Here is a 24,959-nt window from a genome sequence, read left to right on the forward strand (position 1 = left end):
CTGCGTAAATCAAGATGGGGGGCGGGCAGCGGGGGGGGGGGGGGTGGAGCCGATGAGTTTAAGTAAAGTTCACACGGATGATGGGTTCTGTCAGCGCATTCTGTACACTCCGTTCCACGGGAACGGCGGGCTTGGCCCTGCCCAGGATTGTTCACCCGACGACGCTGGCGTGGGACGAAGCCCTCTCGAGCCGCAAACAATCCGGAGCTCCCTCTCACCCCCTGCCAGCCACCGTACATCCGAAACGCGCCGAGCGTCTCGCAAATTCTGATGCCGCACCTACTCGGACTCGCCTTCCCGTAAAATAACATGAAAACTGTCCTTTTACCTTTCATTTATTTTAATTTACCACTTTACTTTCTTACGGGATTCCGTTTGCCGCATGGCCGCACTTTATTTGTGTCGCGCTGTGGAAGTTTACTCTGCTCGGCCGTTGCTAGCCGCTGAGGGCACGTGACGGGATTCTCTTTTCTCGTTCCTGTTGGCTCCCCCCCCCACTGCCCCAGAGGTCGCAACCGGGTACCGGATACCCGTACCTTACCCAATACCCGGCTACCCATACCCAGCCGGGTACGAGTAGCCGTTTGCGACCCTGGTGCGGCCGGGTACGGGTAGGCCGTGAGTCACTGGTGAGTAACCATTTGTCACTCATTTCGGGTAGGATACGGGTAGCGAACGGGAACCCGTACCCGGCTGGGTACGGGTACCCATTTGCGACCCTGGTGCGGCCAGGTACGGGTACGGGTAAGGAATCAAAACCCGTTTGCGACCTCTGCCCTGCCATAACCGTTGCCATTCTGCCATAACGTCGCACCGACGACGCACTATATTGGTGGGCTGAAAATTGTCAGACTGACTGACTGATTGTAGGGCGCCCATGGACGGCAGAGAGGAGTGGGGCGATGCAACGCGTTTGTCACTCGCTCCGGCTGCACCAAGTCTTGGTAGTGGCTGTATATGGGAATTGTTGGTCCTTGTTGGCGAGATGTTAACTACCTCGCCTGGTATGCAGGAGGTCGTGGGTTTGATCCTGAACCTGATGCCTGCTGTGTATTTGGAGTTTGCGTGTCTCTCTCCCCATGGTCGTGTTGATATTCCTCCGATTATTCATTCCACATTTAGTGTTTGGTTGCTAGAAATGTCCACGTGATACGCCACTTCATTGAGCTATCAATTGTGGCCAGGTCGCTTCTGAAAAAGAACGATATAGCTCAGTGGGCCCGGTAAATATATATAGAATTAATGTACAGCGTTTTGGGATGCTATTAGTATGAATCTTTTTTCATACGGCTGATGTAGATGCAGTGCAACAACTACAGTTTCGCATTGAGGTGGCCAAGCCCTGATAGCGACATCAGGAGCATCGGAGTGTATCGCTGTGATGTCTCCTTCGTATTTTTGGATCAGGGCATTGCGTCGTTATGCGTTGATGACCACAGTCGCACACTGCAGAGTGCGAATGACGCGATATAAAATGAAAGTATTATTCTTATTCATATTCTTGGTTCTTTCGGTAAAGTCATGTAGAAAGGAAATAATAAAATAATAAAAATATAACATTCTCACGACGTTTCGACTGCAACATTACATCACATTGATCAAAGATGGACATTATATGCTGGCTGTTAATGATTTTCAATCATAGTTGGGGTGTATTACGATGTTTATTTCTCTACTGGAAGCCAATTTTTAGCTTAATATTTTTTTTACAAATGTGATCGATGTGTGCAGCGAAAGATGGCTTGAGATTGAAGATGACACCGAGGTATTTCAACTTGCTGACAAGTTTAGTTTGTTGAGAGTCAAATGCCATACTTAGAAGAGTGACCTCTGAAGGAAGGGTCAGTTGTATTGATGCTCAGTAGAGACTCTCTCCCCTCTGGGTGTCTCAGTGAGACTCTCTCCCCTCTGGGTGTCTCAGTGAGACTCTCTCCCTCTGGGTGTCTCAGTGAGACTCTCTCCCTCTGGGTGACTCAGTGAGACTCTCTCCCTCTGGGTGTCTCAGTGAGACTCTCTCCCCTCTGGGTGACTCAGTGAGACTCTCTCCCCTCTGGGTGTCTCAGTGGAGACTCTCTCCCCTCTGGGTGTCTCAGTGAGACTCTCTCCCTCTGGGTGACTCAGTGAGACTCTCTCCCTCTGGGTGTCTCAGTGAGACTCGCTCCCTCTGGGTGTCTCAGTGAGACTCTCTCCCCTCTGGGTGACTCAGTGAGACTCTCTCCCTCTGGGTGTCTCAGTGAGACTCTCTCCCCTCTGGGTGACTCAGTGAGACTCTCTCCCTCTGGGTGTCTTAGTGAGACTCTCTCCCCTCTGGGTGACTCAGTGAGACTCTCTCCCTCTGGGTGTCTCAGTGAGACTCTCTCCCCTCTGGGTGACTCAGTGAGACTCTCTCCCTCTGGGTGTCTCAGTGAGACTCTCTCCCTCTGGGTGTCTCAGTGAGACTCTCTCCCCTCTGGGTGACTCAGTGAGACTCTCTCCCCTCTGGGTGTCTCAGTGGAGACTCTCTCCCCTCTGGGTGACTCAGTGAGACTCTCTCCCCTCTGGGTGTCTCAGTGGAGACTCTCTCCCCTCTGGGTGTCTCAGTGGAGACTCTCTCCCCTCTGGGTGTCTCAGTGAGACTCTCTCCCTCTGGGTGTCTCAGTGAGACTCTCTCCCTCTGGGTGTCTCAGTGAGACTCTCTCCCCTCTGGGTGACTCAGTGAGACTCTCTCCCCTCTGGGTGTCTCAGTGGAGACTCTCTCCCCTCTGGGTGACTCAGTGAGACTCTCTCCCCTCTGGGTGTCTCAGTGAGACTCTCTCCCTCTGGGTGTCTCAGTGAGACTCTCTCCCCTCTGGGTGACTCAGTGAGACTCTCTCCCTCTGGGTGTCTCAGTGAGACTCTCTCCCCTCTGCGTGACTCAGTGAGACTCTCTCCCCTCTGGGTGTCTCAGTAGAGACTTCGCTCTGCGTTTAGTTGCATAGTTTCCCACCACATGATGAGCACATCCAGATAAGTATCTCTTGCAATGGCGATCTGGCACTATCCACTCTCTGGCACTATCCACTCTCTGGCACTATCCACTCTCTGGCACTATCTGGCACTATATACAAGGCAAATTGATGCATTTCATCAACACAGGATAGAGTTGAACACTCTGTATTTCATTTAAAAATGACGCACAATTCATTTGAAGGAAGCACGATTGATCTTGCAAGTGTGCGTTCGATTTCGATGCCGCAAACCTTTGTGAACTTATCAAATAGTTTCGGAGTGAATCACACTCATCTTTCTCAATTGGGGATTCATGATTTGGATCCCATACGTTCATTGAACCCACTCGGTCCACATCTCCTCCTTGCCTCCCCTTCCCCACTCGGTGTTTGTTCAACCGACCCCATGCAGGGACAATGTGAAACACATGCGACGGAACGCGAGCGCGCTCGCATACGCGCTCACCACGCACTCGCTCGCAAGCACGTTCACCGCACTCATCACACTCACGCACTCGCTCGCACACACGCTCACCACTATCACCACGCACTCGCTCGAACACACGCTCACCACACACGCGCACTCGCTCGCTCACCAAGCTCAGGCACTCGCTCGCACGCACGCACGCTCACCGCACTCATCACGCACTCGCTTGCACACACGCTCACCACACACTTGCTCGCACACACGCTCACCACACACGCGCACTCGCTCGCTCACCATGCACGCACTCGCTCGCACGCACGCTCACCGCACTCATCACACTCACGCACTCGCTCGCACACACGCTCACCATGCTCACCACGCACTCGCTCGCACACACGCTCACCACACACGCGCACTCGCTCGCTCACCAAGCTCACGCGCTCGCTTGCACGCACGCTCACCACACGCTCACCACACGCTCACCACACGCTCGCTTGCACACACGCTCCCCACGCTCACCACGCACTTGCTCGCACACACGCTCACCACGCACGCGCGCACTCGCTCGCTCACCAAGCTCATGCACTCGCTCGCACGCACGCACGCTCACCGCACTCATCACACTCACGCACTCGCTCGCACACACGCTCACCACACACTCGCTCGCACACGCTCACCACACACGCGCACTCGCTCGCTCACCATGCACATGCACTCGCTCACACGCACGCTCACCACTCGGTCGCTTGTGTAAGATTCGATGTTTTTAAGTATGCATAAATGTAGAATGCAACGGGTTCACTTAACTCCTCCATCCAATAGGGCTGCTACATTGACCACTTTTGAAGAAAAAAATAAATATAAATTCGCGGACCTGAATCGATACAAGTCCTAAAATCCTGTGGGGTTGTGAGGTAGCAAGTCAATTGCAACATTTCATCCGCTGAGCTTTGTAGCTCATAGGCAAGTGATGTTAGGAAGCACCTATTAAGGCTCACGTCCATGCGCACGCTCGCACGCACGCAAGGAACACATGCACAGACCCCTGGCCAAGAAGCAATTGTAAATCTGGCATAAAGTTCAAAACACAAAATCCTATCTCAGCTGCGTGCCGTCCCACCCCCCCGTCCCCCGCTCCGCCCCGCAGCCATAAAATCACTGGGATCTGTGCGCTCCAGTGGGGCCCCCGTCACATTGGCAAAGGGGCTTGTTGATGCGTTAAGGTTCGCGTGGCGCTGGCGTGGGATTAGCTTGGCGATTCCAAACCCGTAGCCGCATCGCGATGTGCAAGCGCGGTCGCTCTTTGGGGCGTGCGCGCGCGCATTCTTTTTTTTTATCTTTCTCCTCGTTATACTAATAGGGTTTTTCCCCTTTTTTTTGGCAACAAAATTGACACCTTTTGCAAGGAATCATGCTTGCATTAACCACAATAGTTGCAGTCAAATGCAAACAAAAAACAATACTCTGATAATTTTTTGTTTGCATTTGACTGCAAGTGTTGTGGTTAATGTAAGCATGATTGCTTGCAAAAGGTGTCAGTTTTGTTGCCAGAAAAAAGGGGCAAAACCCTATTAGTATATTTTGGTACTGGCAAAGGAGGTCCCATGAGATTTCTCCTCGTTGTTATTGCGTCTCCCGTAAACAGAATAAGACGGATTTCGGAGCGTTGTGAAATGTCGCGTAAACTGTGTACAGTAAAACCTTGGATTGCGAGTAACTTGGTCTGCGAGTGTTTTGCAAGACGAGCAAATTTTTTAAATAAATATTAATTTGATAAACGAGCGAGGTCTTGCAATACGAGTAGTACGCGTATACGCTTTGTCTGCTGAGCGTCACGTGATCACAACTGATATACGAGTGCTTTGGATTACAAACACGTTTCAGGAATGAATTATGCTCGCAATCCAAAGTTTTACTGTATGCGCAAATCTCAGCGGTGCTAAGACGGACGTTTGCACCGTTTGTCGGCGGGAATGTAACAGTTCGCCCCTTTTGCGCGGTCTGATGAGTTTGCACAATTCGGAGTGTGCGTGATTCGATCCCAAAAATAGATTAGTAAACTGGGCGCATGCGTGACACTTTTCGAATCTGTCGTGGCTGTGCCGGCGTAGTATATGCACGCCGCATCGTACGCGATCAGCTGTCGCATGCGCAATTCTATTCGAGCGTACATTTCAATCAAGGTATCGTCACGTGCCAAGGTTTCGGCAGATTGCTGTTACCCGCTGCCAATTGAAACGGTGTCACCCGGATTGGAGGCCCGAAAGATATTTCCATGCTCACTCATTGGAGTGCTAACATCGTGCTTTTCATGAACAGAGAAGAAGAAAAAGAGAGATGAAAAATAATAATAGGTAATTCTTTTCCCCATGTTCTGTCTCGTATGCGTCGTCTCTTAAACTTCGCTAGCCTCAGGGGTTCTTATGCGTTGTGTATACCTTGTGTAAATCATAAATAATGAATCCATTCGTGACAAGGCAGTTTAATTTCCACAGCAGAGTCAAAACGTCGGCGTTAGACCGTCATCTAAATGGTCCGCAGCCCAAAAACGTCAGAGCGATTTTCTGCTCAAATGAACAGAGGCGGTGCTTATCTCATGCTGACAGTCCCTGAACCAGTGGTGGAAATTCCACATTCCTTTGGCGGGGGTGGGGGGGGTCTATCCTTAGGGCAACCACGCTTGATTTTTTCCACAAAGTGGTAAACGTTTTATCGACCCCAGAGGGATTATGGTCCGAATCAACCACCAGTGAGCGTCTCACTCTACGCTGAGCTACCTGGCCGGCTAGAGCACAGCGCAGCTGCTACAATGAAGGCCTGGCGGAGAGCATCACCACAGCCAACCGCTGCCATGGCGTGGCAGCCAAGCAGAGGAAGTGTCCAAAAGGACAGCGCACGCACGCACACACACGCACGCACACATGCACACATGCACACACGCACACACGCACACACAAGCGCGCACGCATGCACACACGCACGCACATGCGCACACACACACGCGCACACACGCACACACTCGCACATGCGCGCATGCACGCACACGGGGATTGTGGGTTAAACACAAATATTATTTATTTTACTTGTATTGCTCTCACCTCCAAACCGCTAGCCAGGGCCGCATCCAGCTTAGCTGTTGAGGTGAGAGACATTGTCACACTCGTTGTGGTCCGAGGGCAATTGGGCAGCACGAGGAGATGTTTGAATTGGCCGGTGGCCACTCGGTTTTTGCGTCGGTGGACGGGGGAGGGGCGGTGGAGGGGCGGCGTTGCTGTGTGCGGTTGTTTTTGTTTTGTGTTCTTTTTTTTTGCCGCGCGCCAAATCCCCCATCGCCTCGACTCGACCGCCGTCATTCTCATTCAGATAAATTCAACCTCCCCCCCCCCCCCCGCGTCATCCCCCTCCCCCTCCTCCTCCCCCCGCCCTCGCGATCCGACCCTCCAACTCACCCCGGTCGTCCACCCACACGAAGAGTGGAAGAAGTCGTAAATCGACCTGGGTTTTTTGTTGCTCGCGGCCGGACCGCCACGCTTAATCATCGATCGCTATTTACGCTCGGGCCCCTCTCTGTCCTGAGATCTTGAGGAACGTGCGATAAAGGGGGCGGGGGGGGGGCCTTTGTGTGTGGGAAAGAGGCAACCCCCTGGTGAATGCGGAGACGACACCACATGCCTCCCGACACCCCCCAGAAACGCCTCCCCAAAACCTCACCGTCTCTTGTTTTTGTTTGCTGAGAGATGTCGAGCAGAGAGGCTGCTCGCACGGTGCTCCAATGCCACCCGTGCATGTCCCGTTGTGGTCATTTGCATGTTGGGAAAAACGAGCGGGACTTGGGTTTGACGCGGCATTATGAGGTTTGACGGCTAGTCATGAGAACGAATTATGGAGTGGCAGCCAAAAGGACACCACACGTCATCGCAAGACTTTTTTGAGATGACAATGGCTTGGGAAGGCCTTCATCCAGCAGTGGATAGATTATGGTTGATGATTCATAATGCCTTGGGGGGCAACGTGGCACAGCAGTTAGCATCCTGCGCCATGCTCAAGGGTTGCTAAACGAAAGTAAAACGCCAACCGTTTTCAGGATAGATTATATTTATCGGTAACAAAAGGCAGGGATCGGTCGTCGATTCCAGCGGGATTTCACTGATGTTTTGCGCGGACGCACAGACGGCACGGCACGCGCAACTCCTGTTTGGCCGGCGTTAGGCCACGGGGAACCTATCGGTGCTAACGATGGCGTCGCGGAGTCTTTAACGATGTGCACGCTTTGGTCATTTCCTGCGGTGAAACTTCCCGGGCGATGGCTTGAGCAGGAACCCAAGTACGGACTCCATTCAAGAGTGCTCAGTGGCAAGCACGCGGAGCGCAAGTCTTGCACGGTCACTCCGGTGCCTCGAACCAATTCGCTCTCTTCGTCACCGCATCGTTCTTACCGTTGCCAGAACCGTGGTCGACCGCATCGTGCGCTTTCAGACGCGCTTTCTGCGGCCGTCTGGAACGCTCTTCCTTCCGACATTAGGAAGCCACTGGAGCTATGCACTTTAAATCTAGATGGCAAAACTCACTTGTTTGAAACCGCTTTTTGTGTGTGTTAGTTTGTTGTCCTCCCCCCCCCCTCCCCCCCCGGCACCTCCAATTAGCGCGGTTGGCTACGTACGGTACGAAAGAAGCTCGACGTCCGTGAGCACGGCTAGGTTAATCCAGCGGCTGTTGGGACAGCCGTTCCCCTCTGCGTCGAGAGTGACGGAGCGATTGTGTGCGTCTCTCTGTGCCAGCTGCGTTACTACTGTAGCCTCAGCACCCCCGACTTGAGGCGGACCCTCTACAACCTGCGGGATCTGCTCGAGAGCAAGCTCGGGGTGCCCGCGTACGTAGCGCGCCCCTTCGTCACCACACGCAGACCTCGCCGCCACCACCACTAGCACCACCGCTAGCACCACCACCACTAGCATCACCACCACTAGCACCACTAGCACCACCACCACTAGCATCACCACCACTAGCATCACCACCACAAGCACCACCACCAGCCCCACCACTAGCATCACCACCACTAGCATCACCACCACTAGCACCACCACCACTAGCACCACCACCACTAGCATCACCACCACTAGCATCACCACCACAAGCACCACCACCAGCCCCACCACTAGCATCACCACCACTAGCACCACCGCCACGAGCACCACCACCAGCAGGGCCACAACCAGTAGCATTACCACCACTAGTCCAATCACCACCAGCATCAAAGACAAAGATCCCCCGTATAGCCTTAAGGGACTGTTGAGGCAAGTGCTGTTAGCGAGCACCTATGAAGGCTGGCACAGCACGCGAGGGGGTGGGTGGGCAGCATCACGCCCGACCGCCTTTGTCTCCCCAGTGGCGATGTTTACACACCGCACCAAGTACTCACTTGAGGCTGAGTCGACCTAGGGGAGGCCCAAGACCGATTCAGATAACCATTGCTTATCTTGGCCGTGAGCGGGAATTGAATTTGGGTCACCAGGTTCATAGCGCAGTGCACTACCTACTGCACCAACGCTCCCTATACCACCAGCATCACCCCAACCACTGTCGCTTACAACCAATAACACCACAACTGTCACTGCCATCCACTAGCACCACCAGAACTATGAGCAAAAAGACAAAGATCCCCATATCGCATTTGACAGACTGTTGGAGCAAGTGCTGTTATCATAATAACTAGCACCACCAGTACAATCATCAACGTCACCACCACCACCAGCACGACCACCACTCGCACCGTCACCTCCAGCAGCACCGCTGCCGCCCTCCAGCTTGGGACGGTTAACAACAAATTCACCAAAATAAAAAAAACTAATTAGCGGTGCGTTTAGGATAGCTGTGGAAAAGCGAAAACACCCAAGACTCGAGAGAGAGAGAGCCGAGCTGAGGCCACCCGGAAGGGAAACACTCGCAGCAGCAGCAGTAGTAGCAGCAGCAGCAGTAGCAGCAGTAGCAGCAGCCGACGCCGTCTTGTCTTTGTGCCGTCACCAGGAGCCGGCTGCGGCCCTCGGTGCCCCAGGGCTCCTCGGTGGCCTCCCCGGAATCCGGCGGCGGAGCCCGGCAGCACGTCCTGTCCATCAGCGCTCCCCTCGGTGTCAACGGTGAGAAGGAAGGAGGGACTTCGGGCTCCGCCGCCACCACCGCCACCGCTGCCACTCCAAAGAAGTCTGACCGAGGCATGGTGGAGTGGATCAAGACTTTGACGGAAGCCGACAAACCCTCGGCTGACCGACCAACGGGCGCCCTCAACGGAGGCTCCGCCGATGCACACGCTGCACCCGCCACGCGGTTACACCCAGCGGATGAGGCTGACACACCACCACCAGCAGTGACGGCAGCGGTGACGACAGCGGCCTCAACAGTGGCCCCGTCAGCATCGGACACAGCAGCAGGGCCCGCAACGCCAGCAGCAGCAGCAGCAGCAGCGGCGACAGGAAGCAGCGGAAACGTTTCGTCGTCGACGGCTCGACTCGGCAGCCCGGATACGGAAAGCGCGCGGGACAAGACGTTCCCGAAACCGCGGCTTTACTACCACCACCCGGCGTCGCAGCGGGTGCAGGAGTTTGTGGCGACGGGCCAGGCAGAGGGAGCGTGGGCCGTCGGGCCGCACGGCGGCGGCGGCGCGGAGGAGGTGGAGGCGGCGGTGGAGGCGGACAGCGACGAGACGGTGCTTGGCGCGCTGGACGCCGAGGAGCTGGCGCTCGTGCACTCGGAGCTCGACGAGTTCACGCGGCGCGTGCACGCGCTCAGCGTGAACGCGGCGCCGTTCCGCCGGCACCGCGGAAGCGAGGCCGCCGAGCCTTGAGCCGCGTCTCGACCGCACGCGGCGGCGAGAGGCGCCGCTGGTGGCGGTGGTCGTAGCCGAGGGGCGGTCCGGTGGAGTTGGTGGCGCCCCACCGCACCGTCGCTTTGTCGTTTCTTCTTGCGCCGTCGACGAGCATTCTTTCACGTCTGCTCTTGCAAGGCTCGTCAATGCCGTGATTTTTTGTTTTTACGTCTTCTTCTTCTTTGTACACGGTTGATTACGTCCCGCAGTCACCTCGTCCACCATCAGCGATTCGTAATTGGTTCGGCCGCGGCAACGATCTGACCAAATTTGTGTCGTCAAGACCCTCTGCCACCCGACTGCAGCCCAACAGGATTAATTGTCACGTGAACGGGTTGCTTAGCGCGCCAATTGTTGTTGTTTTGGCTCACACCGATAAGTTGAAGCACAAAGCGATTGTGGGATGCAATTCGCATGCATGATGCTATGTAAGATTAAATTATCATTAACTAGATTCTGCGTTTTGTTTGAAACTACGCCAAACAGGACAAGATGGGAGAAAGCTAGAATAACTGCGTCACTTGATGGGGTTTCTTAAATAGGTACCTGAATATTGCCTTCCAATGCGTTAAGTTAATCACCAAATCCATTTTTAGACGTGACAAAGAATTTAGATATTCGGTGGGTAAACAAGCGTAATAATAATGAAAGTTTGAATCAAAGATATTCCCCCTGTTACACATTTTACACAATCTGAAAGTGCCATCACCACCATCCATGGTTAAACATTTGCTCTGCTACAGTCAACGTGTCCTACAAGGACGGTTCTTACAGTCTCATCGCCAACATATTCTGCCTCGAGTTCTTCCCCTTGGTCTCTGACCTCTGCCCTCCACCCTGCACACCACTCGTCCCACCTATCACCACCTCCTCCACCCTGCACACCACTCGTCCCACCCATCACCACCTCTTCCACCCTGCACACCACTCGTCCCACCCATCTCCACCACCCTGCACACCACGCGTCCCACCCACCACCTCCTCCACCCTGCACACCACTCGTCCCACCCATCACCACCTCCTGCACCCTGCACACCACTCGTCCTACCCATCACTACCTCCTCCTCCACCCTGCACACCACTCGTCCCACCCACCACCACCTCCTGCACACCACTTGTCCCACCCATCACAACCTCCCCCCCTCTCTTGAACACACTTTCCTACCACATTCTATTCCGAACCTCCCAAGTTGCTTACCCTAGCCCACCTCCTCCACCGTGCACACCACGTGTCCCACCCATCACTACCTCCTCTCTCCAATTACATGCATAATGCAAAACTTGCCATGCTCAAATTCTCGACTTGTATAAGATGCTTAGCCTATCTCGCCTGCCATGAAATTCCCAAAATCTTCCACGTGTTTCCACATTGATTTAGAAAACATTTAAGCATGAATACCTGTAACATGGCCTCGCAGAGTATACAATTTACTGCAGGGTGTACAAAATAATTAAAGTGTGCAATACGATGCACAACTAAAAAGTTTAAGGAGCTGCATCTTTCCCGTGGCTTAGGACGGCAGCAAGTCTGCTTTTAATGCGAGTGCCGAGATTTTATTTAGCCGCACGTGAAACAGAGTGGCGTACACACGCCAGTGTGCTATAATTGGGGGGGATAACTCTGAACTAAAGAATCTACCGCTTGCGGTGTATATATGCCCAGTTCCAAGTACCCGATCAAGAATGCTGTGCGCGGTGGTGTCCATCGCAGAGAGATTGTGCTACGTTTATGATGTACTGTTTCGGCTGGAGCCGTCCCGGGCTGAGCTCAGGAAAATATTCAGAATATTTTATTCAGTCTTTATTTATCCTGGAGAAATCCGATGAGCTATAAAGCTCTTTTTCACAGATGCCCAGTTGTGGTGGGTGAGAAAGTTACAACAACAGACGATACAAAAAAAAAACGATTGGAGTGCAAAGTATAGGAAAGGCAAGAAAATAACGAAACATAAATCCGTAATGCAGTTAAAGTGGAAAGTACAATTACAAAATAATATAAATTTCTGCCGATTTTTCAACAATAAATGCAAGCTTGGACAAGGCAGCACATCAACAACAACAACAGTCCCAGGCCAGGGGGTGGGTGGCCAGCACCATGCCCGACCGCCTTTGTCTCCCCAGTGGCGATGTTTACACACCGCACCAGGCACTCATTTGAGGCTGACTCGACCTAGGGGAGGCCCAGGGCACGGTTCAGGTAATCGTCACCGGTGTTGGCCGTGAGCGGGAGTGGAACTTGGGTCGCCGGGTTCGTAGCGCAGCGCGCTAACCGCGACCCACAAATGCTCCCCACTAAAGTCACACGCAGAGACAACAAAGACCCCCCGCATAGCCTTAACAGACTGTAGGGGCAAGTGCTGTTAGCGAGCACCTATGAAGGCCAGAACGGTACACGAACGAGGGGGTGGGTGACCAGCACCACGCCCGACCGCCTTTGTCTCCCCAGTGGCGATGTTTACACACCGCACCAGGTACTCATTTAAGGCTGAGTCGACCTAGGGGAGGCCCAGGACCGGTTCAGATAATCGTCACTGGTGTTAGCCGTGAGCGGGAATCGAACCCGGGTCGCCAGGTTCATAGCGCGCTAACCGCTACACTACCGCTCCTACGCAGAGACGCACGCAGAGACGCACACACGACGACAACAACGCCCGCCGTTCGCCACCACGGTGCGTGTGGCCAGGCCTCAGTGCACGTGCTCACACACGCGCACGTACATCCGCCTGCGGAGTTGAGACGTACGAGTTGGACTTGGCAAACTGTGGGACAAGTTGGTTCCCTCCCCCAAGGAACTTGTGGGCAGCGCGTTCTCCAAGCTTAACTCACGATTAATATTTCAATTTTAGCAGGTAAGGCCCCCAGTGAGTTATAGAGCTCTATTTCGGAAGCGACCTGGCCACAAATGATGGCTAAACGAAGTGGCTTATCGGGTGTAAATGTATAGCGGCCAAATGCTCTAAACGCGCGTTGGTTCAAAATGTGGAGGGGCAAACCGGAGGACCCAGAGAATTTGCAGACTCCAAATGTACAACAGGCATCGTCAGGGTCGGGATCGACCCCACGACCTCCTGTATACCGAGCGAGGTAGTTAACATCTCCTAGTCACCGTGCTCAAATCCCAAACCAACGGCCGATGTTGGGATGAACGAGGCTGGCGCGCAGGGTTCGCTGTGAATCGCCGTGTCAAGGAGCGGACACTTTGAGCGCGATGTGAATTTTTTGCACTCCTCCAAAACCAGGCGTTTGAGTTGACGTCACCGAAACAAGCCTCATAAGCGGGGTTGTTGGTTTGTTTGTTGTTGCTGTTGTTGTTATTGCTGTGTTCCATTACAACTGTGTACGCACACATCTGTTGATGTCAGTACACTTTTAATTTGTTTTAACCTTGTAGGTATATGTCGTTTTTTTGTACTTTTCCGTAGCATGCACGCACAGAAAATTACGATTTTGACAGAGAATAATTGACGGTGGGCTTGTCCAATACTTCTAGCTCAAGTAAGCGAAAGTCTTAGCGATTGTAATTTAAAAAGTAAATATTTTCTGTACGGCGATCAAGAAGTATCCGTTGATTCGATTTCTTATTTTTTTTTCTTTTGGCCTCCGTCTTAACGCAGAGGGGATCGACACTCCGGGTCTGTTGAGAATATTAATCCTTGTTCAGGATTGTGCAAAACATCGCCGCTGTTTGCACCGGGGAACTTCTAATACGATTCTCATTTGAGACGTTCACAGGTTATGTGCAGCGAGCTCAAGTGAACGCACTCTTGTGTTGAAGAGGCCTTGATGACAACACAATCTGTTAGGAAATCCAAGTTAGGTTCATTGGTGCATGTGATTTCCCAACCTTCAGTGCTCTCAACCCCCACCGCGGTGCATTGAAACACAAATTAAGTTATTCTGAATTAGGTTATTACATGCGGCACACGCCTGATGATTAGTTTAACATGTCCCCACGCCACGCGGAGGGAACTCATTCAAATTGAGGAAGCCTTGTGTGCGGTTTGTGCACGTGTGTACGAGGGATGAGTTTTTAATTTTACGAGAAAAAAGTATATAAGAATTCGTATGTATTTTTTTGATTTTGAAGGACTTTTTTTATCGTGTTCAGATTTTTGGATGTTCGGATCGTTGACGTTACGTACAAATGTGAAAGGTCTTCGCGATAACAATCTGAGATAACAATCGATCATTGTTATAGATATAAATTGTTATAGATAACAATTGTTATCTATAACAATTGTTATCTATAACAATTGATATCTATAACAATTGATATCTATAACAATTGTTATAGATAACAATTGTTATCTATAACAATTGTTATCTATAACAATTGTTGTCTATAACAATTGACGTCAATAACAATCGATAACAATCGTGACATCGCCTGGGACCACGAGGACTCCAATCTTGTACAGTCACATTCGTAATCAATGAAAATGAAAACGTTCAGATTGTCCTAAATTTTCATATCTCGGCCCCCTGTTCTTTTTTATCGGATTGATCCCAAAATCCGGAGCGCACATCCCCATCGTGTACATACACGTGCCATGCATACATGTGCCACGTGACGTAGAGGTCTCCGGCTCTTCAACTAGCGTCATGTGTGTTGTAAAGCGTGTGCGCGCACACGCGTGCACCCTGTGTGGTGCCGTAAGAGAGCGTCGATTGAAGTTGACATCATCATCATTTGAATCGGTGCTCTCCTACCATCGCATCGGGAGAGGCGCGTTTAAACCCCATCCATCGGGCGAATGCAACGTGTAAGGGCTTATTTATGGACTTTAACGAGGAGGATTCATCATCGCGAGGCTTTTGGGAAATGGTGCATCGGCGTGTGGTGGGTCACAGCACCGCTGCTGCCTTTCACAAAGACCCCCCTATAGCCTGAACAGACTGTTGGGGCAAGTGCTGTTAGCGAGCACCTATGAAGGCCGGCACGGCGCATGAAGGGGTGGGTGGCCAGCACCACGCCCGACCGCCTTTGTCACCCAAGTGCCGATGTTTACACACTGCACCCAGGTACTCGTGTTAGGCTGAGTCGACCTAGGAGAGGTCCAGGACCGATTCGGATAATCATCACCAGTGTTGTCCGTGAGCGGAAATCGAACTCGGGTCACCGGATTCGTAGCGCGGCGTAGCGCTAACCGCTGCACCACCGCTCCCCATTTCTGCTGCCCTTCACACACAGACACGTCTCCTGGCGACACCTTCCAAACAACAACACTCGCAGAGGCAGGTGAAATTCGACAATGTCTACAAAAGACTTTTTCTCGTCCGGTCAGTTCAGGACAGGCCTCGAAACAGAAGTAATCTCTGGGTGTAAACAACCACTTGTTTTAGTTTTTCGCGATTTTTTTTTTCTCCAAATCTTGGATCTGCACTTATTGCGGTTGCTGCGGACTGAATTCCGAGTGGAACGCCGACTCGGGCGTTGATCCCTTGGACCGTTCGAATCGTTGAGCACCACTTTGTGATCAATCCTCCCTCCCCCCCCCCCCCGTGTGGTCATCCTGTGGATAGACTCGCTCCCTTCCGCGAGAACGTGGAATTTCCACCATTGGCTCCAGGACCACCAGCAGAGCAGCGGTGAGCGCCGTTTTGAATCGCTCGTTTGAGCACGGGGACCGTTTGGCTCGGCTCCTTGGTTTTTTCTTCTTGGTTCTTTCGGTAAAGTCACGTAGAAGGAAAATAATAAAAATAAAACATAAAATAATTCTCACGACGTTTCGGCCACAACGCAAGCAGCCGTCTTCAGGTGGAGAACAGGTCTGTCAAGTAGACAGAGTCTGAATGGCATGCTCCAGGCTTGGAGCGACTTTAAATAGTCGCTGGTTGCGTTGTGGCCGAAACGTCGTGAGAATTATTTTATTATGTTTTATTATTTTATTATTTTCCTTCTACGTGACTTTACCGAAAGAACCAAGAAGATGAATCCCTGCAGTCACGAAAGCTTTAAATCCTTTGTTTATTCTCGATTACATCGTCAGCAGCAGGATTGAAGACCTCCAAGCCATTGCGGTTATCTTGACGAGGACACATTGCTCAGTCACCCTCGTGTTGAGGCCAAGCTCTCCATTCCAAAAGAGGTCATCAAATTGGGCTTCTCTTAAATGCTTCACGCTCGCATTTTATATTTTATCTGCGCTCACCGCACACGGCGGGTTTCTTCTCCATATTTGCAACAACAACAAGAATAATCTAGACTTGACAGCAACAATCCCGGGCTGGCGCGTCGTTCAAAACTGTCCCGAAGGAAACGGAGGCAGATCTATTCAAAGTATTTAGCTGCCCTGGCTCCTGTTTTTTCAGCTTCCTGGTCGCCTATACAAGCACTCCGCAGGCCCAAATCTGTTTAAGCTTCCAAGAAGGTGTGATGGCGTCGGGTGCGTAGGCGATGCACGTTGCGTTGTGTACTAACATCGCTGCCGGACCTCCCTTGGAGGGTGGGTCTGTGGGTTCTTGCTTGAGCCGTTCGGGACAGGTGGGAATCCTTCCGACTGGCGATGACTATTCTCTCCTCACCGTCATCACAAGCAGTCGTATTCCCAGCAGCATTGCGTGCACTCATGATTAAGTCAACGATCGTTCTATTGATGTGTGCACGCGTGTTGGAACTTCTCTCGCACCATACGTAGCCAACCGTGCTAATCGGGAGGTCCCGGGGAAAGGGCAACAAACGAAACACAAAAAAATCGGTTCTGAAGAAATTAGTTTTGAACAGTATTATTATTTATGCTTACCATTGTAACTGCACACGCATTAAGCACTGCTCGTCAAACTTGAATTCTATACCCTGCTTTTGATATACAACGTGGAGTATATTGGGGCTGTGCATTTAACAAACAAACAAAACTCAAGATTAATAATAAACACCATTTTAAATGTCGGTGGTAACAGTTTGGAATGTTTTATTGTTATTGTTGCAACTTGTTTCTTTTGAGCAAATTAAAATCCCCGTTGCTGCTGCCGTCAGAACAAGATGAGTCCTCGCGGAGCGGCCCGGCGTTCAGCCGATTGCCTTCCTCTCGTCGGGGAACTGATCCCAGAGGGCCGCAGTGATGCTTCATTCAATCCCTGGCCCACGTGGCAAGGCGCCTCTCAGCCTGGCCCGGTCTCCAATAGGGGCCATCCATTGAGTACGTCCTCAAAAAACTGTCAAAACTTGACCTCTACCCCCCCCCTCCCTGTACGCACGCGTACTATTTACACCCCCCCCCCCCACACCTGCGTACGTACGCCTGACGCAGCCCCCCCTCCCGAATTCTATAGAACGGCCGATATTTAATCCACGCAGAAACGATCAAGGATTAATAATAGTAACGTGTTTAAGCAAGCAGATAGTCCACCGCCGGACCATCTAACGTTTCCTATGCGTACGGACATTGTCACTAGACCCCCTGTACGCAAGCGTACACATTTGGGTTAACCCCTTCCTCCCCCCTCCACGCGTACGTACTGAATGGATGGCCTCATGTCGCTCAACTCATCCTCAACAGAGGAGCCAACTCCGCCCGCCAGCTTGGACAGGACCAACCTCCGTAAGCGGAGAGACAATGGCTCTCTGACTTTCAATGTGCACGGTTGTAGATTGTGTCCGTGTATGCCAGCAAGCCTTCGACACTTGACGTGGCTTCAAAGTGCACCTAGCCTGGCACAAGCGGCGTGGTGGTTGTGTGCGCTACAAATCTGGCTACCCAAAAGTTCGATTCCCGCTCACGGCCACCTTTTGCACAAAGACGGCCACTGCATCGCGCGGCGCTTTCAGATTTGCTTCTGCGGCCGTCTGGAACGCTCTTCCTTGCGATATTAGGCGGCCATTGGAGCTATCTAGTTTGAAAACTGCGCTTTGTGTTGAGTTCTTCCCCCGCACCTCTGATCGTGCTCGGTTGGCCACATACCGTGCAAAATAAGTTTAACATACACCATCTGTGACGATTATTTGAACTGGGCCTCCCCTAGGTCGACTCGGCCTCAAATGAGTACCTGGTGCAATGTGTAAACATCACCGATAGGGAGACAAAGGCGGCCGGGCGTGGTGCTGGCCACCCACCAACCCCCTGGTGTGCCGTGCGGGCCTTCATAGGTGCTGCTCGGTAACAACCCTTGCCTCAACAATCTGCTGCAGGCTAGACCGCGTGGTGGCCGGGGAGTTTGACTCGTGTACATTGGCCGGGCTAAGCATGATGCTGGCCCATGTGCCCGATACGTTGGCCCTGGCTCGGGGAAATAAAGCATCTCCACCACCATCAGCGTGGGAGAAGCTCCGACATTCGGTCTGCACGGTCGCGTGCGTGTGCGCCTTTTCGCACACGTGGCGCTTGTGTGTGTGTGTGCTGCTCAACCCCCCCCCCCCAACATCATCAACAGTTGCATTGAACTTATTTTCTTTGTCCTTTGAAGACAGCAGAAATTCCTTCACGGGGCGCCTGGTCCACAGTCGTGGCTGTTTATTTTGATTTCACTGTTAGAGGACCATCCCCCTCCCCCCGCCCCCCCCCCCCTTATAGGGCCCTGAAAATAATAACACCTCTTAAAGTTGAGCAACATCCAAGCCTTCCCGCCCATACCTATGAATGAGTTTCTGGTCGCGTGCCTCTGTATCGGTACCGGTCGCGTGCCACAATGTGTGCCCAGTGTGAGATTTGCTTTAAACCCATCGTGAAATGTGGCCGGGTGGATTGAAAACGAATTTTGTTTAGAGCTGATTTTTGTGTTTTCGATTTGTTCTTACCCCTCCGATTAGCGCGGTTGGCCGCGTACGGCGCAGAAGAAGTTCAACACACATTGTTGAACTTCCACGCGGCACCTCCAATTAGCGCGGTTGGCCGCGTACGGTGCGAAAGAAGTTGAGCATACAGTGTCCTTAATATAGGGGTTTGGGTTAGATCGCGTAAGTATAAATGTGTCGTCAAACCCGCCACCACCCTACACAGCCAATTAGTAAGGGTTGTCACGTAAACAGAACGTGGCAATTCGTTCCGAGTACAGCACACCGGTGTGTCGGAGAGCAAATCCACAACATTTACAATCTGACCGCGTCGTTTGGCGAAAGTGCACGTGTTAAACTGATTGTTGTGCTTCCCCCGGCACCTCCGATGGGCGCGGTTGGCTACGTACGGTGCGAAAGAGGTTCAACATATATTCATTCGGGGGGTGAGAACGCCGAGCTGATACCAGCCACGCAGGTTCCACATTGGAATCGAGGTTTCGGCCACCCGAGGTTACTGTGGGATTCTCACATGGGGCCACGTCAGAGGTCGCAAACGGGTTTTGATTCCTTACCCGTACCCGGTCGCACCAGGGTCGCAAACAGGTACCCGTACCCTACCTGATACCCGGCTACGGGTATCGGGTACCCGATTGCGACCTCTGGGATGAAGCCATGTTGCAGGCGCGGTGGGTTGATTCTAGGAACTTGAATTGTGAGAAGAGACAAGACGTTGGGAAATGAGTGACAAGCGGTGACTCACCAATGACTCACGGTCTACCCGTACCCGTACCCGGCCGCACCAGGGTCGAAAACGGGTACCCGTACCCGGCTGGGTACGGGTAGGTTACGGGTATCGGGTACCCGATTGCGACCTCTAGGCCACGTTGATCATCTCAGCCTGGTTTCCAGTGACCCCCCCACACACACAAACAAACAACAACACCCCCTCGTGTTAGTTGTTGCCTCTTAAGTTGACTCAGTTCCAGCTCTGTGAACTAAAACGTCGAGGCTCAACTGCCGTGACCATCGACGTTGCCACATGGATCCGTCGTCCTGTGCTCGTTCAAAGTTCAAAGTTCATTTATTAGGTATAGCCCTGTGAGCCATTCGGCTCTTGAATCGGGTGCAACCGCAACCGCAACAAACAAAAAACAAAAACATGAACAAGAAAACATCTTAAAGTGACTATGTGACTGAGTGCAAACAGAAAATCCAAGAAAAGACAGCAAAATATTGCAGAAAAATCACCGTACACCAACCCTGTGCAAATATCCCAGTTGGGTGCAAGTCAAACAACAACAACCACAAGACAACTTAGATTAAGGCCATCGGTCTAACTCTGTACTACAACCAACAAACATGGCCAAACCAAAAAACTTTTCGAAAATCACCAAGATAAAGCCATAAAAGCAATGAAACAATGGTCATAGGAACTGTGACCGAATTTTCACAATAAACGACGTCAACAACATGTACTACCAAACTCTGCAGCCATAGCTGGCTGCATGAGTCACTCCACAACAGTAGGAGCATCAGTCGGAGTATCAACTCGTGACGCCGTTCGTCCTGAGGGTTGCCACCTGTCCAGGTTTTGACGCGGACAGTCCAGGGTATCGACCACCTGCGTTCGGGGCGTGACGGTAAATCGTCGTGCGCCGAGAATCTCTCGTGGCATTGTGTGGAACTTTAACTTCGAGCGCCGCGCGTGGCTTTGATAGACCTCGGCTGGCTGAGATTTACGTCTGGCTGTGTTTGTGTGGTGTAAAGATGGCAAGCCAACCCATAATGCACCCGAAATAAAATAAAAAATAAGCCCATGAAGATGCCAAATGATATTAGTAAATAGGCTGTAATGGTGTATAATCTGCACTGTTAAGAGTCCTAGACAACATGAAAGGAAAGTGAATGGAACATTCCATGGGTTTCGTGATATTCCCCTCTGACGCACGTGCGTTTGAACCACGGGACGGAACGCATCCGAGAGCACGTCCACCGAGACGAGATGGAGCGATGGAATCTGTCCACGTGCAAGTGCACTGTGGAATATCGCACATTGCAGGATCGATCGCGAGAGGAGGCGGCGGATTGAGGAGGCCTCCATCCAGCAGTGGATTGATGATGATGATGATCATCTGGCCAGGTGGCTCCATGGTAAAGCCGAGCGAGTGAGCGAGCGGCTCGCAATCTGAAGGTTGCGAGTTCAAATCCTGGTTAGGAGATTGACTCAGCCCATCATATATCCGGGGGTCGATACAATGGGTGCCGCTTTGTGGGGAAGTCGGCAGTCGTTGCATCATGGAGAGACTCATCCCCGCCATATAAACGTGGAATTCCCACCGATATCCTCACGAGAAATCGTGTCGCTTCGCGGCTGGACATTATTAAAACCTGTCACACCACCATCACCACCACCATCACCACCACCATCACCACCACCACCACCACCATCACCACCACCATCACCACCATCATCACCACCACCATCATCACCACCATCACCACCATCATCACCACCATCACCACCATCATCACCATCACCACCATCACCATCATCACCACCATCACCACCATCACCACCACCATCACCACCACCACCACCAGCATCACCACCACCACCACCATCATCACCACCATCACCACCACCACCATCACCACCATCATCACCACCACCATCATCAACACCACCATCACCACCATCACCACCACCATCATCACCACCACCATCACCATCATCACCATCACCACCACCATCACCGCGCACCTCCTTCCCTCCTCTGCCCTCGCTTCTTCCCTGCGTCTCATTTCGCGACACGCGCGGTCAGAGACGGGGGTCAAGAACCCTTCGCCCCACGCAGGCCCCGAGTCCCACCACCACCACCGACCGCCGCCGCGTCTCGCAACCCTTGTTACCTGCTGCGCTTTTAAAACGACCCGACCACAATTGAGAACAGCTGTTGTTCAAAGGCGAAGTGGTCGCGAGTAAGACAATACTTCGCTCTGTGTGCTCCACCGCATGCAGATTAAGGTTGAGGTCACGGGCGGGTAAGGGAGGGGTTGGAAATGTATTTCTGTGGTTTTTTTAAATTAAAATTGCTGCGATCTCCCCCCCTCCTGCCTCCCCAACAACCTTTCTCCACTCGCCCCCCCCCTCGTGCCCACAACACTCAAGTCTGTCTCAAGTCAGGGCCCCCGCAGCTAAACATCTGAAGATCTAAAGACAAACCGCACCCTCTTGCAATCCTTCCCACTTACCCTTTAGACTGTGGGTGCAATGTTGCTGCTGCCGCTGCTGTTGTTGTTAGCGAGCGCCTATTAAGGTCACAGCGCGGGCAAAGAGGCATCACCGTGTGACCGGAGATGGGATGGACCGGCGCCATGCGTGTACGCGTGCCCGTCCGTCTTTGTTTCTCCGGCGCTCGTGTTGACAGCCGCAACCGGGCGCTGTTCAGGGGCTCTTCGTCGGCCGTCGCTGCCCTCAGGGATAGTGCAGATGCGTCCGACGTTGTGCAGCCTCGTGCTGTGTGAGTTGGAGATTTAAAAAAATTAACCCGTAAAAACAAAGTTTTTCACTATAAATCCTTTATATGCGTGTTCAATGGGCCACAACCCAGCCCACATTGGTCTTTGAAACGGGCGGCTAGAGTCCTCTCGTCCTCTGGCTTGAGATGGCTGCCACCTATGGGTCAGATGATTGTCTGCCAGCATTAAGCAATTGGTAATTAAATATAAAAACAATTCCCCTAAAAAGTGTCAAATTATGGAAAAAAAAATTCACGAAAATAAATTGTCACGCACAACGAGTCTGTGTGCAAAATGTCAGCTCGATTGGATCACGGGAAGTGGGTTAAAAAAACGACCGAAAGATTTGCACGGTGGTAAGCGCGCAAGCAAGCAAGCAAGTAAACTTAATATAAAGGATTTAAAAAAGGAGAAATGAGCGTCTGTTCGCGATGTGTGTGGGGAGCGGTCGCGTTGGCGGGTTAGCGCTGCGCTGCCGGGGGGATACCTGATTCCCATTCCCGATTCCCGCTCGCGGGTCCAACACCAGTGACGTTGATCTGAACCGGTCCTGGGCCTCTCCAAGGTCGACTCGGCCTCAAATAAAGCGGTGTGCGTATATGAGACAAAGGCGGCCGGGGCGTGGCGCTTGCCGCTTCCACTGTCAGGGCAAGTGGCTGTTAGCGAGCAGCACCTATGAAGGCTGACACGGCACACGAGGGGGTGGGTGGCCAGCACCACGCCCGGCCGCCTTTGTCTCCCCAGTGGCGATGTTTACACATCGCACCAGGTACCCATTTGAGGCTGAGTCGACCCAGGGGAGGCCCAGGACCGGTTCAGATAATTGTCACCTGTGTTGGCCGTGAACGGGAATCGAACTCGGCTGGTCGGGTTCGTAGCGTTGTGCTGTTCCGGTCTTTATAGGCTATTCGCTAACAGCATTTGCCACGACCGTCTGATTGAGGCTATACGGGGGATCTTTGTCTTTTGCTGTGTACAATACGCGTCACTTGACACCCTGGTGAACTCTTGCAAACACGAGAGATGTTGTTCATCTCACGGGGGGGGGGGGGGGTTACGCAAGGGAAATAATTGAATTGACAATAAAAACGAACGAAACTACCGCACCTGGCAAGCCGGTTTCTTTTTTGGGCTGCGTCGACCTAGGGGAGAACGATCCAGGCCGACTCCGCATCGCCAACCAGCAGCTGCTGGTTGATTTATGGTTTGCATCACGGCCCAGAATCAAACCCAGGTGCTTTAAACTGGGAGTGGAGCGTTGCATAAACCACGGCGCCAAGAAATCAAAACCCACACATTACAAAGCAAGGCAAAGATACCCCGTGTAGCTTCAACGGACTTTTGGGGCAAGTGCTCTTAGCGAGCACCTATGAAGGCCGGCACGGCACATGAGGGGGTGGGTGGCCAGCACCACGCCTAACCGCCTTTGTCTCACACCGCACCGGGCACTCATTTGATGCTGAGTTGACCTAGGGGAGGACCAGGACCGGTTCAGATAATCCGTCACCGGTGTTGGCCGTGAGCGGGAATCGAACTCGGGTCGCCGAGTTCGTAGCGCAGCGCAGTGCTACCCATTACACCACCGCTCCCCCATTACACACACACACACGCACACACACGCACACACGCACACACACGCACACACGCAGGCACACACGCGCACACCCGCAGGCACACACACACACGCAGACACACACGCACACACACACGCAGGCACACACACGCATGCACACGCAGGCACACACACGCAAACACACGCAGACACACACGCACACATACGCACGCACGCGCACACACGCACACACACGCACACACACGCAGACACGCACAAACACACACACGCAGGCACACACACGCATGCACACGCAGGCACACACACGCATACACACGCACACACGCACGCGCGCATCCCAGGCCCCACATAACCACAATCATATTCCCAGAGACTAGGGATGTTGTTGTTGTTGTCAATACCAGAGCCTTTGATTCGCTCCGAGGTCTCGAGATCGAGTTCGTTTGATGGACACCTTCTCATCAACCACTCAATCTTCTCACGAGTGCCTTTGAGCCCCCGCAGACTGTAAATCACGTATTGTTGTTGTGTTCATTACACAAAGATACCGCCGGACAACGCAAGAAGAAGAAGATGATGATGATGAAAACGAAAGAAGAATGTGTTACTCTTTGGTTAATGCGGTAAAGTCACGCAGAAAGAGAAAATAATGACTTTACCGAAAGAACCAAAGAGTAATTCCTGCAGTCACGAAAGCTCCAAATCAAGTTTAAGAATTTGTTAGTCAACAACAACGACGACTCGTCGTTTGATTTTTTTGTGTGTGTGTGTGCATCAGATCGCAGTAAGTACCAAAAAAAAATGTTGTGTGTCGTACTCCCTCCTCCACCCGACACGACTAATTAATGAAGTCTCCTCGCGTGCAACAAACGTGTCCGATCTATTGCTGCTTGAGCAGCAGC

The 24,959-nt window shown here is 52.3% G+C and overlaps 1 protein-coding gene across 3 annotated transcripts in view; it reads left to right on the forward strand.

Moving 5' to 3' along the window:
• The window catches only part of UVRAG (UV radiation resistance associated), a 104,023-nt gene extending 80,499 nt beyond the window's left edge, over positions 1-23,524 (forward strand). The window contains exons 14-16 of one of the 3 annotated variants that reach the window (XR_009756472.1): positions 8,172-8,263; positions 9,418-23,001; positions 23,287-23,524. Coding sequence is in view for 2 of the 3 variants with exons in the window: in XM_061570148.1 (XP_061426132.1) it covers positions 8,172-8,263; positions 9,418-10,231 (906 nt within the window). In the remaining variant the exon portion in view is untranslated. The other 2 variants (XM_061570149.1, XM_061570148.1) reach the window with 2 other exon arrangements.
• Positions 23,525-24,959: the final 1,435 nt, after the last annotated feature.

The sequence above is a fragment of the Lethenteron reissneri genome, chromosome 45, assembly GCF_015708825.2.
Source record: "Lethenteron reissneri isolate LAM-NWPU_2019-01 chromosome 45, ASM1570882v1, whole genome shotgun sequence".
NCBI lineage: Eukaryota > Metazoa > Chordata > Hyperoartia > Petromyzontiformes > Petromyzontidae > Lethenteron > Lethenteron reissneri.